At 38.7% G+C, this 17043-nt stretch overlaps 1 protein-coding gene across 2 annotated transcripts in view; it reads right to left on the bottom strand.

Moving 5' to 3' along the window:
• Positions 1-17043, bottom strand: part of APC6 (anaphase promoting complex 6) — a 62254-nt gene that overhangs the window by 16605 nt on the left and 28606 nt on the right. For both annotated transcript variants that reach the window (XM_087674732.1, XM_087674731.1), the window contains exon 4: positions 212-251. In XM_087674732.1, coding sequence (XP_087530858.1) covers positions 212-251 — 40 coding nt within the window. The remainder of the gene's footprint in view (positions 1-211; positions 252-17043) is intronic.

Genomic DNA, 17043 nt, shown 5'->3' with positions numbered 1-17043 from the left:
CACATTTACATTCCAAGAATTTTTCCATGATCAAATAATCATGGGTTTATACTTAACATGTTTAATGTGACTAACCATATTTAGCATATCCCTTGGAGGTAATTTAAGACTAAATCATAACATCCTCAACTGTAAAAGTCTCATGGCCAATAGCAATACATGCATACATGTACTTGCAAAAACATAGTAACTCTTCAAATTTCATTCTTACCTCGTAGCAATAAGGGTCTGATTTCAAAGCGGCTTGATACCTGCAAAATTACAAGTACCCTATGAAACAATCACATGTAAGGATGAAACAATCACATCTAGGAAAAAGACAAATCAACATACCTAAAAAAACAACAAAAGTATAGTCATGACTGAATGTATAATGCAATTATCCTAATCAAAAAACTAAATACATTAGAATCTTACGTATATTGTAGTTATCTTAATCCAAAAAAACAATTCAATGTTTTTAGTTAGCACTAATGTTTTTAACTAAGCAAACATATCCAGGGCCCAAAAAGCATAATTGCATGTGAAACATTAATCAAGAGATTGTCATTTTTAGATTGATATATGCCTTTAGAGATTATAGTGTAACTTTAACCCTTCATATGATGATGGCAATTCGAAATACAATAACACTATAGTTATCTGTTATTAACTTCTAACAACAGTTGAAAGCAAGACTTAACAATAACACAATTTATCACAATCAAAAATTGAGCTCGTTCATCAACAAAAATTTTCAAAGACTTAATCCAAAAAGTGACTATTAGCTCCTTGTAACTCAAGAATGCAAGGCCAAAAAACCACACAAAAAAAAAAAAGAATAACATTGCTAAACTCTAATGGGTTTAACATACACCAAAAGAACTTGGATTATCTACAAAAAACCAACAAAAGCACAAAAACAGCAAATCCTAACCAACACAAGGAAAACAGCTTATTGTTGTTGAGTGGTGAGTATGCAAGCACACTCGCCACCCAGCCACAATAAGCTAGACTAGATCATCCCCACAAAATCAGAAGCTAGAGTATCATAGCATCTATATATGTGGACAATTGGACTCAAGTAACTTTCAAAGTAACTCCTAAGCTCCTATAAGCTCTTATGTCCACACTCCTCACAATATTAGATTTGCTCTAACATAATGCATTTCCCAACAAGCATTGTCATCCCTATAAATGGACCAAAGTTGCCATGGATTTCACAAACAAGATGTATGAAAAACGTTTCCAAAGTTTCATACAAGCTTTTTATGGAGCTAAAACGTATATTATAAACGGATTAGCTCTTTATTACAGCCACAAAAGTCAAATTAACAAAATTTTCACTAAACGATGCGTAGTCTTAGCGAGTGTCTGTTTCATAAGTCAAAATCCTAATTTGGTTTAGATCCACTCATCTATAAATAAACAAGCTGCCCACCACTCAGCCCTATCTCATATTTTCTGGCCCTCCATCATAGGCTTCAACCTCCATATCTAAAGCTCAGTGCAGAGGACAGCCCTACATCGGATGATAAGAAGGCTGAAATGGCCAAGATACCATATGCTTCAGTTGTTGGTAGTTTGATGTATGTTATGGTTGCAACCTAGGCTTTTGGTTGGAGAGCTCGCCACCAAAAATAAGTTCTCAAAGGAAATGACTTCATATACTCCACTCCACTTCAATATCCAGTATGTCCTGTGGCGAGAACCAAGTAGAAGTTGGCTTCACACCCTACCCTAACACTAGTGGAGAGACATTTGACTATCATGGTGTCCACAAACCCTGTAAGATCTCACGCGCCAAATACAATTGAATCCTCATGTATTGAGCCCAACAATCAAAAGGTAACATAGTTTATTTACCCTTGGACTATGCATACAAGTCTAATAATCTTATAGGAAGAATGGAACCTCCATATGGTACTAGCCATCCTATTGGAGAGAGAAACACGGAGCACAAATCTCCATTTACTTCCCCCCCTTCCACTCTAGTGTTAGGCACACAAGTGTTTATTGCTATGTTCGTTCCTTATGTTTCTACTTCCTTGCAAGATATTGGTGATATTCAAGAAAAAGTACTCTTCACTCAATTCATAACAATCTAAGTCTTGAAGAGGACAAATACTTTTATGTAAACATGAGAAGAGCTCCATATAATAAAACCTTAAAATTTTTCCTTCTTCAAGTTTTCCTTCATGTTTTTGTTTCTTAAAAGTTAAAATGAAGTATGTGCATCATCATTTCAACCATCAATATCCTTTTAATTTCAAAATCATTCATCCCATTCACTACATCTTCAACACAATGTGAAATTCCACCCATCCCAACCTTTCTATCGTTGCATCCACATCTACATTTACACTATTTTCCACATCACCATTCAACATTCCACCTATCCAACCATACACCACACTGGGAGGGCTCTTCAAGTATAAGCACCTCCGATATTTTTATCTTCTCTGCTTTTGCACATCCAGGTAGCAAAGGCATACTGGCAATGGGTGTTCATCCCCCAACCCAACCATCCAAGGGAACCTATAGGCATAGCTATCCCATCCACACAACTCAAAGCCCACACTATTCTCACATCTCCTAGATGGCCACATAGTTTGCCAACATGATAATACCTAATGGGCCTTCCTACACCTTTTCAACAAATGAACCATCCACAAGTCACTCACCTCCTTCAGGGCACACATCTAAAGTCACCATGCCAAGCACTTCAATGACTCGTGTAGCACCTAATTACCCACATTTTTATCCTATACTACCCACCTATCCTCCTCCTCAAGCCATCCATTCATTCACATCAACCAAGCATGCATGTACTAATAAGACTTGTTTCAACCAATCTAACTTTAGCACTTGGTCTAACTTGATGCAACATGCCTTAGATTCACAAAGCTTATGGAAACTTGTTCAAGAGCAACCCTAGTCTAAACCCATTAGTTCTCCTTTGAGGTGGTTTGCTCTTGGAAGAGCATAAATGCCACAGCTATCATCAAGTTGATGCAAGACCTTATGCTTGAATTTTAATCTCAACTTCAAAACTTTGACCTTGCATTTGAGCGTTGGGCACATCTAATTCATCGGTTTGTGGCTCGTGATCATACCCGATGAAACAACCTTGACTATAAGCTCTAAGAGTTCAAAATCATTGAGAGGGATAATTTGACTATCAAGTTGGCTGAGTATTGGCACTTGTTCATTGAATTCACCACCACTCGTATCATGAGGGAACGTATTTTTACAAGCCTCACGTAACATATGGATTAATTTTTAAAAACTGTGTTTAAGTAAATGTTGCACATGTGAGGTGCAACTTAGGTTAGTGCAAATTAATGAGCCCGGATTCCAAGGAAATTACAGGATGTCAAAAGCAAAAGTTACAACTAGTTATGTCGCACATATACTAGGTGATATCTCGTGCCTGTTATTGGTCTAAGTAATTTATTTGGCCATAAGTGTCAATTGTTGACACTAGAGATCTGGCGTTTAATGGTACTTCACCCCAATTTGATGGTCAAAAATGGCTCAGGGACACTCTAGAGATGAACTAACCTAGCCATTTAATTATTGACTCGTCAAACTATTTTTCTAGGCACAGAAATAATTATTATGCTGAAAATTCATTTGGAAAGGCTGCCACTTATTCAATGTTCTAAAGGACGGCCCAGAGAAACAAGGGGAAGGCTGGGAGAGCAAACACGAAGGCTTAAGGAGAGAGAGAATCATCCATTCTTGCTAGAAACAAATCGTGAGGCACTGGAGCGACCATTGTGAGCTCAAGTTGAAGGCTTTAACAAATTTTGGGTCTCCACATGCAACAAACAACATTTACTACTATTAGGACAAGGCAACAACTACATTTGACTGATTTTGAGTCATTTCTCACGACAAAACTCTGAATTTTCTCTCTTCTCAGTATTCTCTTTGATTCTCTAGCCATTTCACAGCCTTTCTTCGAAGATGTCAGTATTTGGACCCTTGGAGGCTGAGGTTCTCAACATGGATAGCAAGCTGAAAAGGTGGAAAATGACCCAAATGTTGGCACTTCTGTGCATCAAGAGACACTGATGACCAGCAAGAAGCTATAGAATTCGATGATAGCTTCAAGGATTTGATGCGAACAACTACAAAACTATTCGCTGAATTGGCAAAGGATCCCCAATTTACTGGATCCTTGACCGTTCCAAGGAAGGACAACAAAGGCAAAGAGAAGAAGACCTATTCTAAAGCTTCTAGACAATCAAGAGAACCAAAGGAGATGCCTAAGCCTTCTTTAGAAGAGCCTAAAAAGCTTGATGAGCACAAACAATTGGTACCTCTAGAACAACAAGTACAAATGCATGGCTAACTTGGTAGTGCCAATCCATGGGAGTATGGACAGCAAGGTATTCATGCAAATGTAATCATGGAGCAACAAGGATACTTTAGTGGAGGTATCATTTTTCATGCTATGGTTGGACAAACACTGCATACGGGAATGTATGGCACGAATCCCTATGGTATGCAATAGCCAATGCATGGTTCACCACACCCAATGTGTCCAAATAATACAAGAGAAATGCATAATCGGCAGCAAGCTGAAAAAGACGATAACAAGAGACAGAAAGGCAAATCCACTACTGGTCTAGTGTCTGATATAGTGGCAAATCAACCCAATCATCTTAGTACTAAACTTTGTAGGACATATGAAGGCAATTCATTCATGCCCACATCTTTTGAATGTTCATGAGAACCACAGTTTTATTCGTCTTTATTCGTACTACAAGAAATAAGTATGAAACTTTGCTCAAATTGCTTCTCCATTACATGCTTTGCACAATAAGAATGTGCATTTTAGATGGACAGCAATGGAAATTTCGGCATTTAATGCAGTAAAGGATAAAATGACTTCAAATCGTGTGCTTGTATTGCCTGATATCAAGAAGTCATTTGGTGTGCAGTGTGATGCATGTGGGAACAGCATTGGGGCTGTTTTAATGCACGATGGCCGTGTAATTGCTTATGAGAATCGTATTCCCATGGTGCACATAGGAATTTGCAAGTCTATGAGAAAGAGCTCTTGGCTGTAATTCATGCACTTTCCAAATAGAAACACTTCCTTTTAGGGGCTGATTTCACAATGCAAACAGAGCATCACACTTTACGCTACTTCTCGACTCAAACGAAGTTATCTGAGAAGCATATACAGTGAGCAAACTTCTTGTCTATTTTCACTTTCAGATTGTGTATATAGATGCCACAAACAATGTAATGGCCAGAGGCATGATGATTTGTACTTTGAGAGGGCTTTTCTGATGATGCATGGATGACTTTGTGTTAGAGCAGTTGAGAGCCAAGGTGATGACTGAGAGTCATACTCCTCCCTATGTGGATCATAGAGGTATTGATGCCATAGTTAAGGCAATTGAGCACTTCTTTTATTAGCCAGCTTTGAGACATGATGTTGAGCAGTTTGTCAAGAAATGCATAGTATGCCAAAAAATATGTATAATAGGTAAAAGATACTGAGTTTATTGCAACCCTTGCCTATTCCTGATAGGCCTTGGCAAATAAAGGTTGATCATATGGCACATCTTTTTATGCACTGTGTTTAAGTACCATGGTATGCCAAAGTCGATCATTAGTAATTGTGACCCACAAATGACAAGACTGTTTTAGAAATGATTGTGTGAGGATAAGGATACAACGCTAAAATTCTCTTCATCCTTCCATCCACAAACTGATGGTTACTCCAAGGAGACTAACTCCACAGTTTTAGATCTTTTGAAGTGCTATGTATCAAACCACAAAGCGCAGTGGGAAAATTATTTGCTGTTGGTTAATTTTGCATATAAAAACATGATGCATAGTTCCACTAGTAAGGCTCCTTTTGAGGTGGTAGAGGGTGGTAAGAAAGAAATCCTTATTTTACACACAAAAGATCTTTGAGGCTAATCACTATGTGGAGAGCATGGATACAGCAAAAGGTTAAATATGCACTTCAAAGATCATACAATAAGCAAAAGAGAGCAGCTTATGATATGCTTTGCACTTTGCAAAGGGCAATTATGTGCTGCTCTGTTTTGAAAAGGCACGACTAAAACAGATAAAAGGCAAAGAGAGATTATATCAAAAGTTGAGCACATGATACTATGGGCCATTTCAAGTGTTGGAGAGGATGAGTAATGCATGTTATAGACTGAAATTGCCTCCACACTAGCACGTACACAATTCCTTTCATGTGAGCTTGCTTAGGCCTATTCATTGTGAAGAGGACGTACTCTACTAAAATTATGCATGAGGTTAAGAGCTTGATGAGATATTGGTACCAGAGCAGATTTGGGCACACAAAGAGCAGAGGATCAAGGGTAAGGTTTCCAGATGGTACATGGTGAAGTTTTAGAACTATTCACCAATGGATGCCAAATAGATGGAGGAAGATGACTTGGCAAAACCATCTCAAGCTGTTGCAGCTTTACTTTGATGCGTACGATTAGAGATGACTTTAGATTGCACTCAGTCCGCTTCAACAAAGCGAGGGTCCAAAGTATTACTTGATGCGTGTGACGGAGCTAGCACCTTCGCTCCTCAATGATGGACAACTCTACATGTATTGGATCTTGAATGTATTCAGCATACATTCAAGGTACGGTAGCTGACAATGTGTTTGCCAAGAGATCACTATTCAATGTCCTACGCACTATGCTTGGTATGCATATAGTATGGTTTATTATCTGCAGCTTTGAAATTACACATTTCCATCACTTGCTGATCATCAAGGGCTGATTACCAAATGCTGGTTTTCAATGTATGGTCATTAATTTTCAATCGTATTCAGCTGATTTTATGGATAGCAGCATATGTTATGATGATGATTGATGTTTCAGCCATGGTTTATGCTTGCTTTATGCTATACTATGGTTTAGCTTTGTGAAATTAGTTGAGTTCATGATAAATGGATCCATCACATGATAATCTAGCAAAGTTTTTGAGATTTTTGTGAGTCTTATTTTTATACTATATTGGCTAGTAATTTTCAGTATGCGTTAGACATATAGAATGTTTGGACAAGAGCGCGCAATGTTGTGTTCACTATGATGCATTGTGGAAATTCCAGTGCTGTACTTTGCTTTTGATACATCTAGGTCAAACATCCATTGGATAGTTGACCAAGAAGGCGCACATACATGAAAGACATCCCTTTTGGCTTGAAATATCTTGTATATCACATGGAATATGCCAAGATCAAAGATCCACATCATTAACCTATGTTCGATCACATTAGACATACAAATATGGATTGAAGTCTGCTCCCATACACCCCCTCTCCTCCCAAAGGGGGTTGGTTCATTCGATGTTACAGATCCTTAATCTAGGCCTGTTAGGTTTTGGAGAACTCACTAGTTGGGTAGAGAGGGTGTAGAAGGAGGGTGGCTCGCCTTAACTACAGCCTACTGACTGATTGGCCTCATCGACGAATTGCAATCCCCTTTTGAGGTGTAATCCACAATCAATCTCTTTAGTAACCTCGACATCTGTCATTGTCATTAACAACTTCTTTCCTAATAGCACCCATCAAATTATATCTAATAACATTAGGTAAGTCTTGCAAATTCTATCACCAACAAGTGAAGTAGTTTACACATCAATTACTATTGTGAATTTTTTTATTTGTTTGGTGGTTGGACAAACTAGTACATTTGTTAATTCTGTTAAGGCAGTGTACATGTATCAAACCTTGAACTCTCAGTGTGGCCAATTCTAGTCCTTGCTGTAATTGAACAATGGTCTCATTTGCCCTCTTCAAAGAAATTTGGACTGCATCTTTACACAGGTTGTTTCCATAGAACCCTTTTGTTTCAATTGTATAGACATCATCTCTAATCCTACAAATAGGAGTTTCCTCTAGTAGTCCACCTGTGAGGCAGAGAATCATGGCTTAGACAAGAGAGAGGACAACTAATGCCTCTAGCCCAGCCACCCAATGACACTCTAATCTCGGGCAACACCACAACTATTAGTAGTATGAAATAGGCTTCCCCTTTATCAAGCAACAACTCTAGGTGCTTCATTGAGTAGAATGAAGGTATATGGGGCTTAATGAGCACCACCCAAGCATCAAAGGGATGAAAATGTAATGCTATGGCCAGGGTGAATTACACCAGGCCTTGAGGCTACCTGGCAGGGAAAAGGGTGCTTCTTCATCTACTCTGTCATCTGTATCTTTCTTTTGTCAAGTCCTCCATTGTATACTCTTCTATATCTCTTCTCTTACACACTTTGAACCTTTTCCCTTCTCCGGGTATCCTCAAGTCAGTCCTATCCATCTCTGTTAAAGTATATGTCGCATTCAATACTTTACATTCTTTAGATTCAATCTCTTTGTGCCCAAAAAATTGTCCTACAGGACCACCTTGAAGAAAACTGCCCATATCTTTTGATCCGTAACTTGAATCATTGAGCTTTCTTGTGCAAAGTTGTAGCTTGATTTTGATGTACATCTCTGGTGAAAAACTCAAAACTATTTTCAAATATTTTAAACCCTAAAAGTTTCTGCGCATCTTGCAACTGTCTTTTACTACACACAATCTTGGCTAAACATCAACCTTCTTGTCCTTGTAACTTTCGCATACCAACTCGGATAACAACCAAACTTGGTAGGCCTCTTCCCTAGGTATAGAAGCCTATCCTAGAAGTTTCAACCACCATAAATCCTCTCTGACATAGAGGGGGGCTATCATAAGAACATGTATTTTTGCAAGCCCCACTTAACATGTGGATTAATTTTTAAAAGCAAATATCACACATGTGAGATGCAATTGAAGATAGTGCAAATTAATAAGCCCGAGTCCTAAGAAAATCAAAGGATATCAAAGGAAAATGTTGCAATTAGTAATATCACACAGATACTAGGTGGTATCTAGTGCCAATTATTGGCCTAAGTCATATATTTGGCCATAAGTGTCAACTTGTGACAATAGGGATGTGGCATTTAATGGTAATTAACACCGATCTTATGGTCGAAAATGGCATAGGGACACTCCAGAGATAAAGTGGCCTAGCCAATTCAATTATTGCTTGACCAAAAAAAAAAATTTTGAGCATCCAAATAATTACTGTATTAATTTTCAGTAATTTTTAGACTGAAAATTAATACAATAATGTGGATAATGCTGGAAATTCATTTAGAAAGGCTACCACTAACTATTCTAAAGGCACACTCAAAAAAACGTGGAAAAGGCTTGGAGAGCAAATATAAAGGCTAAGGGGAAGAGAGAATCATTCATTCTTGCTACAAATACATCATGAGGAGCTAGAGCAACCATCATGAGCTGAGTTTCAGCCATTACCAACAAGCATTTGCAAATTTCGAGCAGCCGACGGCTGCACGAGATCCTAGGCAGCTTGATGATAGCCCCAAGCTAAAGGCATCAGCAAATTTTGGGTCTCTAGGTGCAAGCAAAGATTTTATTACTTTTGGGATAGAGCAGTATCTACATTTGACTGATTTTCAATCAGTTCTTGCGACAAGACTCTGAATTTTCCATCTCCTTAGCATTCTCTCTCATTCCCCAACCATTTCACAAAATTGCTTCGAAGTCCTCGACATTTGGACCCTTGGAGGTTGAGGAATTCCAATTTTCTTTGCTATAAACCCTAATTTAAATTTAAAATTAGGGTTTAGCAACTACCTTGGGGAGAGAGGGGGTGCACTCATATCTTAGGGAGAGAGGGGGAGAGAGGGGTTGCTTGTAAAGAAATACCCTAACACATAAAAACAAATAACAATCGTACAACAAAGCACAGACTAATAAAAGAACACAGTTAGGGTTAGGGTGACTCAGAGACAATGAACATAGTGCATAAATGAAATGATTTGACTATTGAATATACAATGCTCATGCAGTAAACACACTATGCAGTGAATGAATACTAAACCTCGAACTCCTATTTCTCAAGGATCAGGGCAGGGATAACAAGCTCGAGAGTGTGTCGTACTCCGAAAGGATCCCGAATCGCAGCAAGGCAGCCTCCGGATGTCGAACACCAACAAACGTAGCCAAGGAAGGTTGGATCTAATGCAAACAACAATGCAAGAGAGAGAAAGACTAAAAAAGCAGGCGAGGAGAAAGAAAGACAAAACGCAGGCTACAGGAGAGAAATCAGCAAAACGTACACAATGGAGAGAAAATCTGTTGCGACAAGCCAAGGAGAGAAAGCTGTCAAACGCAATTGAGGAGAGAGAAAACTGAGCAGGGGGAAGCTAGAGAGCGATCAACAACAGTCGCTCTACTGTAAACTACTGCAAACTGTGGGTGAGAGGTTGGAAACAAGCGCCAGACTGTAGATGATAGCAAGGGACAGCTGAGACTGCAATGTCCTCCGCGAAAGGGTGTGGGCAGCAACCTGAAAAAGCATAAAACCTACAAAAACGAGATTTGTCACCTAATGGACGACAGCATACTTATTTATAGAAAGTTTGGCCCCTCCCAAATGGGTTTGTGCTTATGGGACACAGATACTCTCTAGGAACGCATTTCTTTTAAATAAACAAAGTTACTTCATTAATTAAGCATGTTTTAGGGCTGTTTAAGTGAAGCTAATGTATTTTTAGTTCAATAGTGCTCACTTTCCCTTCCACAGTCCAATGGTGGGGGAAATTGTATTATTCTCTTGTTGTTTACAAGATTTTGGTTACTTCAAAGAGGTTATTATTTGTACTATCTAACATTAACCGCATCATCAAGATGATTATGATTATAAAAAAAGCCCTTGGGCAAGTACATAATTCCCTTGCAAGGGTATTGTCCAGGTGGCACCATTGTAAGCCATTTCCCATGAACATGACATATTGTGTTACGTTTGCATTACCCCGTGCATTGGCATTTTGTTCTTGTAAATATGCATCAATATGCATTTATCGCATTTCGATCAGTGACTGGTACACTCTAGATTCACCATATCTAGTGCTCCTCACATGGAAATCCCCTTGGGCAATTCCTATGGCAACTCCACACACATAGATTCTTCATCGACGCCCACAAGTGGTCGAGCTAGCTTGTTTGTTTTATAGTATATTGGATCTAACCCTCCCTTTCATCTCGCCTAGGGGGCATAAATACTTACAAGATCAAAAAATCTTTTTTCAAAAGATTCAACATGGTTGCATCCGCCTTTACAAGCCCTAATAGGCCACTATGAAACTGTTGACAAGTACCCTTTGTCCGATGTCTTGGCCTCTCTAGGGTGACCCCTATGAGATAAGGCCACCACCATCACCTCATAGTCTTGGTAGGTTCTTATGCAATCGACATGCACCCTTCGCCCGATACCTTGGCTACTTGGGGTGGGATGCCTTGGAATGATTATGGGCTTGAGCCCTATTTGCATTCCCTTCCTAGTTTGAGTTTTAGGCCTAAGAGGGGGTGTTGCACTAAACAATGTATTATAAACTGATTAGCTCTTTATTACAATCCCAAAACTCAAATTAACCAAATTTTCATTAAAGGGTGCATGGTCCTAGATAATGTCTGTTCCATAAGTCAAAACCCTAATTTGGGAGGATCAACTCAAGTATAAATAGACACGTTATCCACCACTCAACCCTATCTTGCATTTTCAAGTCCTCATCGTTGGTGCCAACTTCACCACTACTATCTATACCCCTTCATGGTGGGTACCTCAATTCATGGCAATGAGTAGCCTTCTTCAACACCAAGCAATCAGTTTACTACACTCTAAACCATGCTTATATTGCAAGCAACAGCTTTCCAGCATGTTCGCACTATTCCCGTCATCTACCATCAAAGAGGCCCTAAACTGCTGCATTTGTAGCAGCCAAGCCCTAGCCAGTATTTGACAATTTCCAATAATCCCCTACTCCAAGGTCAACTGGCAGCTATGTTCTGCAGACAACTGCTATCGCCTTCATCCTACATATCATCTATAGCTTGATGCCCACTATGCAAAGCTGCCACCGCTTATTCAACCTGATCCAAACTCTTTAGATCTGAATCTGCTACTTTTGATTGCATCTAGAGCTTGGTTGAAGTGTTTTAAAATCCATCAAAGTACGAGATACTCTCTTGCTCATACTCTCTACCTCGGTCCTAGAGACACAAGTTCAAAGCTCACTATTCACCTTGCATAGTGTGTTTGTTGCATTGACCGTTGTATTTATTCATCATTTTTAGTTCATCTTCTATGTTCATTGTCTCTGAGTTACCCTAACCATGCTGAGTTCTTTCATCAATCTATGCTTTGTCGTACAATTGTGTTTGTTATCCATAGATGAGTATTTCTTTACATCAAGTTTCATCAAATATAAAAATTATAGAAGCTATAATATTTACATAATTCATATATCGTACACTATATTTGACAATTCATTATACATATTCCAAACTTCATGAATATAATAGGGCATAATGCACGGTTTGATCCAACTCAAACAAGCAAAATTTGATCCCAACTTAAAGCTAGGCCAATTGAAATTTTGTAAATAGGAATATCAATTTTGACTTTCCTGTTCCTAAAAGCCTTACCCATTTCCTACATTTCATGTGTAGAAAATAAGATTTTTGGCAACTATGAAAGTGACATGCAAAATATTGCTATATCGAAAGTAGATCAAACCCTAGCTCGCCCACCTTGCTTGTGACTTATCTTTGTCCTCTCTAATAGTAAGTCCAAAAAAATGCACAACTTGTGCTTGATATGCGCAAGTGCATCAATAATTAAAATTTTAGTTTAAAAACGTAAGTAGCTAATGTGTACATTTGGTGCATAGATTTAATAATTTATTTAAAAATCCTAAGATAAATTTTCGTTTTTTATTTATTGAAATTGGGCACATGCTAAAATTTCAAGATGGGATACCTAAATTCTATAAATTCAAGGTGAAATAATTAAATTATAATAGTTGATTTTAATTCTTTCAATTATTTCTTTTGGCAAGTTCTGTTAATGCAAGGAAAAGCTTGAAAACCCAAAAGTAATGCAAAATGGAGCTTTTTTGTTGCCAAGGATCATTATAAAGATGGGTGTGCTTCCAAGAGAATCCATCGGCAATAGGAGCCATCCATGTCAATATAAGCAAATCATCACTTGCAGAATTTGTTCTGAAGTACTCTACCACTGATTATGCTGTCTCAAGACTTAGTGAGGCTAATATCCACCTAGGCAGAGCGGTCTCTGGCAAGGCGAAGCTGTTCCCAGCCAAGACAAAGGTGTTTTCAAGTGGACAAAGTCATCTAAGTATTAGCATGGCTATTGGCAAAGGCTGTTTTACCCTGGACAAAGCTGATTTGGAGCTCTTTGACAAATTATATGACTGTTTTTAGAAACTTTGCTGAGATTCAAGGCTTATTGAAGAGAGATCTGTTGCAACACATTTTGTTAGATTAGGTCTTTCTAATAAGATCCAATATCGAACAAGTGCGTCTTTGCGTGCCTTCATGGAATCTCAGTAAGTTTGGTTCAGATATAGTATCTTTGGTGTCAACTAGGGAGAGCATTTGGAGATAAGTGCAAAAGCACCACAAATCCATAAAAAATGGTACTAATATTTCAATAATGATAAAGAAATACCACAAGCCATGCCGAGCTTGGGGCCAATCTATCTATGTTATAGTGTAGGAACATTCTAGCTCCACTATTTAGTCTATTGTTCTCTTGTTGAATTTGTGTTTAAGACTGCACGCTTGCAAAGTTAAGATTCACAATCCTTTCACCGGCCAAAGCACGATTTCATGGTTCCATTGCCAAGACATCACCAACTTCCTTAAAGGGGTGAGTCCATGATTGCTAACGGTGAATGCACTAGTGTCTTGAATTCAACCAAGCAACAAAAGCAAACAAGAAGGATGCCTCACAAGGAACAAAGTAAGGACTTTCCTAAGAGAGAGAGATCTTTTGGACAGACTGATGACAATGCTTTATTCAAAGCATAAGTGCTTAGTGCAGGTGACAGGTTTACTTAAGCTTCCAAGGCAATGAAGATGCTTGCCCAGGCTATGAAGAATCCTAAGTTTGATGCTTTATTGGATTCTTTGTAGCCATCGAATGGCAGGCAACAAGATACACCAATTCAAGTACAAGTGTGGTTGGGAGACAGCCATAGGACTTCAATTTGTCATTGGATAGAGCATAAAGATTCCACTAGTGCTCTGATTCAACATACTGCTCCTGTCTTTGGTACTGAAATTAATGGCCAAGGGAATAATTTTCAGTAGTTATAGTATGCAGTTCAGTCAACATCTACTCATTCAACTTAGTTTGGTGGATGCTCAAGGTTTCAAGCTATGGCAACTCATATTTAGGCCAGCCAAGGCCCTAGCATCGGTGAACCCACCGGTTTACAAGGGAATCTACTCATTCACAAGCATGCAGACTAAATTTCTTAATGTGATGTATGCAAATCTGGGCACTCAACCACGTTTCCAAGCTAGTGTGCAAACTCAGCGACCAAGCATGTTGGTACATGATCCAAGTCATGTAAATTCAGCATCCAATGTCCAAAAAATTGGCAGTGCAAGTCAGCTCAAATTTTCACCCAACTGTTTATTACAATCTCACTACAAAGAGAAAGTAAAAGATCACAAAGAGGGAAGACAATCCGTAAAGTTTGAAACTTTCAATGGGATGCAAGATAAATGAAAGCCTTGTCTTTCATCCAACAGTTTGACATAGCTCATTGAAGAGAATATTGTACTAAATGGGCTCAGGTGCTCGAGGCATTTGTCCTCAAAGAGAATGCACAACAGTGGTGAACAAGTCTTTGGGTTGGAGGAAAAGCACCAAATAATTGGGTATCCTTCAAGCTTTGCTACAAGTGGCCCACTAGCATCTTTGAGATGGAAGTGAAGATTACTTGGAACCAATTGTAATCATTGGATTGCAAAGACTCAAAAGAGTCCAGTAAAAAGTTTTGGGAGGCTTTGCTATCCATCAGTTGCTATAGGGAGCTTACCATGGAAAAACAAATGCAAAGATATCATTGCAAATGCCAAAGCAGATTAGAGACTCCTCTATGAAGACCAAGGTGCATAGCATCTCTAAATCTATAAAGAATGCTCTTGCAGCTGATGAATTGCTTATTGCTTTTAAGAGCAACAAGAGCGAGCCTAAAACAAAGACTTCTAAGCCCAATAATGGTGGAAGAAATTCCAAAATTGCAGCAAATAGGCAGCATGGGTATAATGGCAGCAAAAATCAAGAGTGGCATGATACCTTTCTTTACGCTTATTGAGCAGTTCATTACAATGAGTTTCTTCACAACCCGAAAATTAAAGAAAATATCTTAACTAATAAGAAAAATGGCAATGCAATATGAGGAATAACTAAATGATACAATGATGAAGAGTGTTGCGGCTAACTTTGGGTAACCTTCAGCTATTGTATACTAGATTTCAGCAAACTAACTTGATGTAGAATGAAAGAAAGAGAGCTCTTTTAATAAGGAAATGTAGACTCGAGTGCAAAGAGGGAATCTGGGGCAGCACAATATAAGTATCCATCCACATGTTGTGAAGTCGGACAAGTAGAAACACTTGGAAGTTTGAATAGTAACTGCATGGTTCCTCTTTAAGGCAGTTCCAATGTTGGCTAAAAATTATCATGAATGGGAACAAAGAAATCTATCAAAAGCTGTCTAGACAAAAACTTAATATTTTCAGGTTATCATCGCTACTTTTTAAGGTTAGCATTTTTGGGCCATTCTAAGGCTCTTAAAATGTAAGAACCCCCAATACATGTATCATATAAAAGCTATGTCACTACCACATTCCCAAGCTAACATTTCTATACAAAGATATGTGCATCCTAAACTTTCAACATACATATATGCATTGAACAAGCGATTGATGATAGTGCCATGTTATTAATTGTGATTGTTTGTTCTAACTGTGAGAGTACACAAAAGAAGAGGAAACACAAACATGGAGAGAAAGAAGGAAAAAGAAAAACTACAACAAAAGAAGAGAATGGAAGGAGAAAACCAAGGCTAAACTCCAAAAGAATGTGGAATACAAAGAGGACTTATCAATCCTTGCACACAACCCACTCTCTTCATCTCTTCATATCCACCACATCCCTCCTACCTGCTACGATAGATGCTCGTGCACACTTTGATGAGTGGATCCACGAGACTATCTTTGCCAACTAGGGTGATGAGATATTCCAGGTTTTCTCTAAAAACTTCAACCTTGAAAGTGTGCTCTCATCGTTGGATCCCCCCCTTCGGGTTTTGGAAGACTTTGTGAGCGAATGCACCTAAAACAAACAGGAAAAGAAATGCATGCTCTAAACAGAGTTGCATCCTCCGTCAAACAAACACAGTGTGAATACACCCTCAAATCACAAAAAAAGTAATGGAAGGCTGGAAATAAACCTCACCCAGTGTGAATGCACGTAAAACAAACAGGAAAAGAAATGCATGCTCTAAACAAAGTTGCATCCTCCGTCAAACAGACTGAGTGTCAAAGCTCCTAATATCCCCATCTGACTCAGACTAAGGCTCACATGCAGGGGATGATTATGCCATGTACTCATGACTACCAACACCACCTCTCACATCTTGAATGTGGCTAAAGGCCAAAAGCAGACAAAATGGATCCAATGTGGGCAGAAGAAGTACCAATGCCAAAGAAGTTCATCGATGAAGTTCATCAAAAAAGAAGCACCTCATAATCCCAAGAATCCCCCTTTGAAACACAAGGGACCAAGAAACCCATAGCTGCATCCTAGAAAAGGGAAGGGAGGTACCAACAAATTGCCAAAGGAGATGGTAGGAAGATGGGATGAAACATGTGGGATAGATGGCCCACAATCCGAAATGGGTGCAGGTAGGCAGGCTTGCCTCAAAGAACCCTTTACAATAAAAACACGTCGCCAAAATGGCTCTTGTACAAGAATCTTTGATAAAGGTTACCTACTCAGTTAAGACAACCTAACTACCAAGTAAAGTAAGGCCATGAACATAGAGAAAGCCCAAGTTCAAAACATATAAGACTTTTGAAACGGAGCTCAATAGATAATCAGACAATAACACCAAAGTGTCAACACCACTAATAG

This window comes from Lygodium microphyllum, chromosome 3, assembly GCF_053477565.2.
Source record: "Lygodium microphyllum isolate KBCC chromosome 3, Lygodium_microphyllum_v1.1.10, whole genome shotgun sequence".
NCBI classification, from domain to species: Eukaryota; Viridiplantae; Streptophyta; class Polypodiopsida; order Schizaeales; family Lygodiaceae; genus Lygodium; species Lygodium microphyllum.
This window is presented reverse-complemented; position numbering and strand designations above follow the sequence as displayed.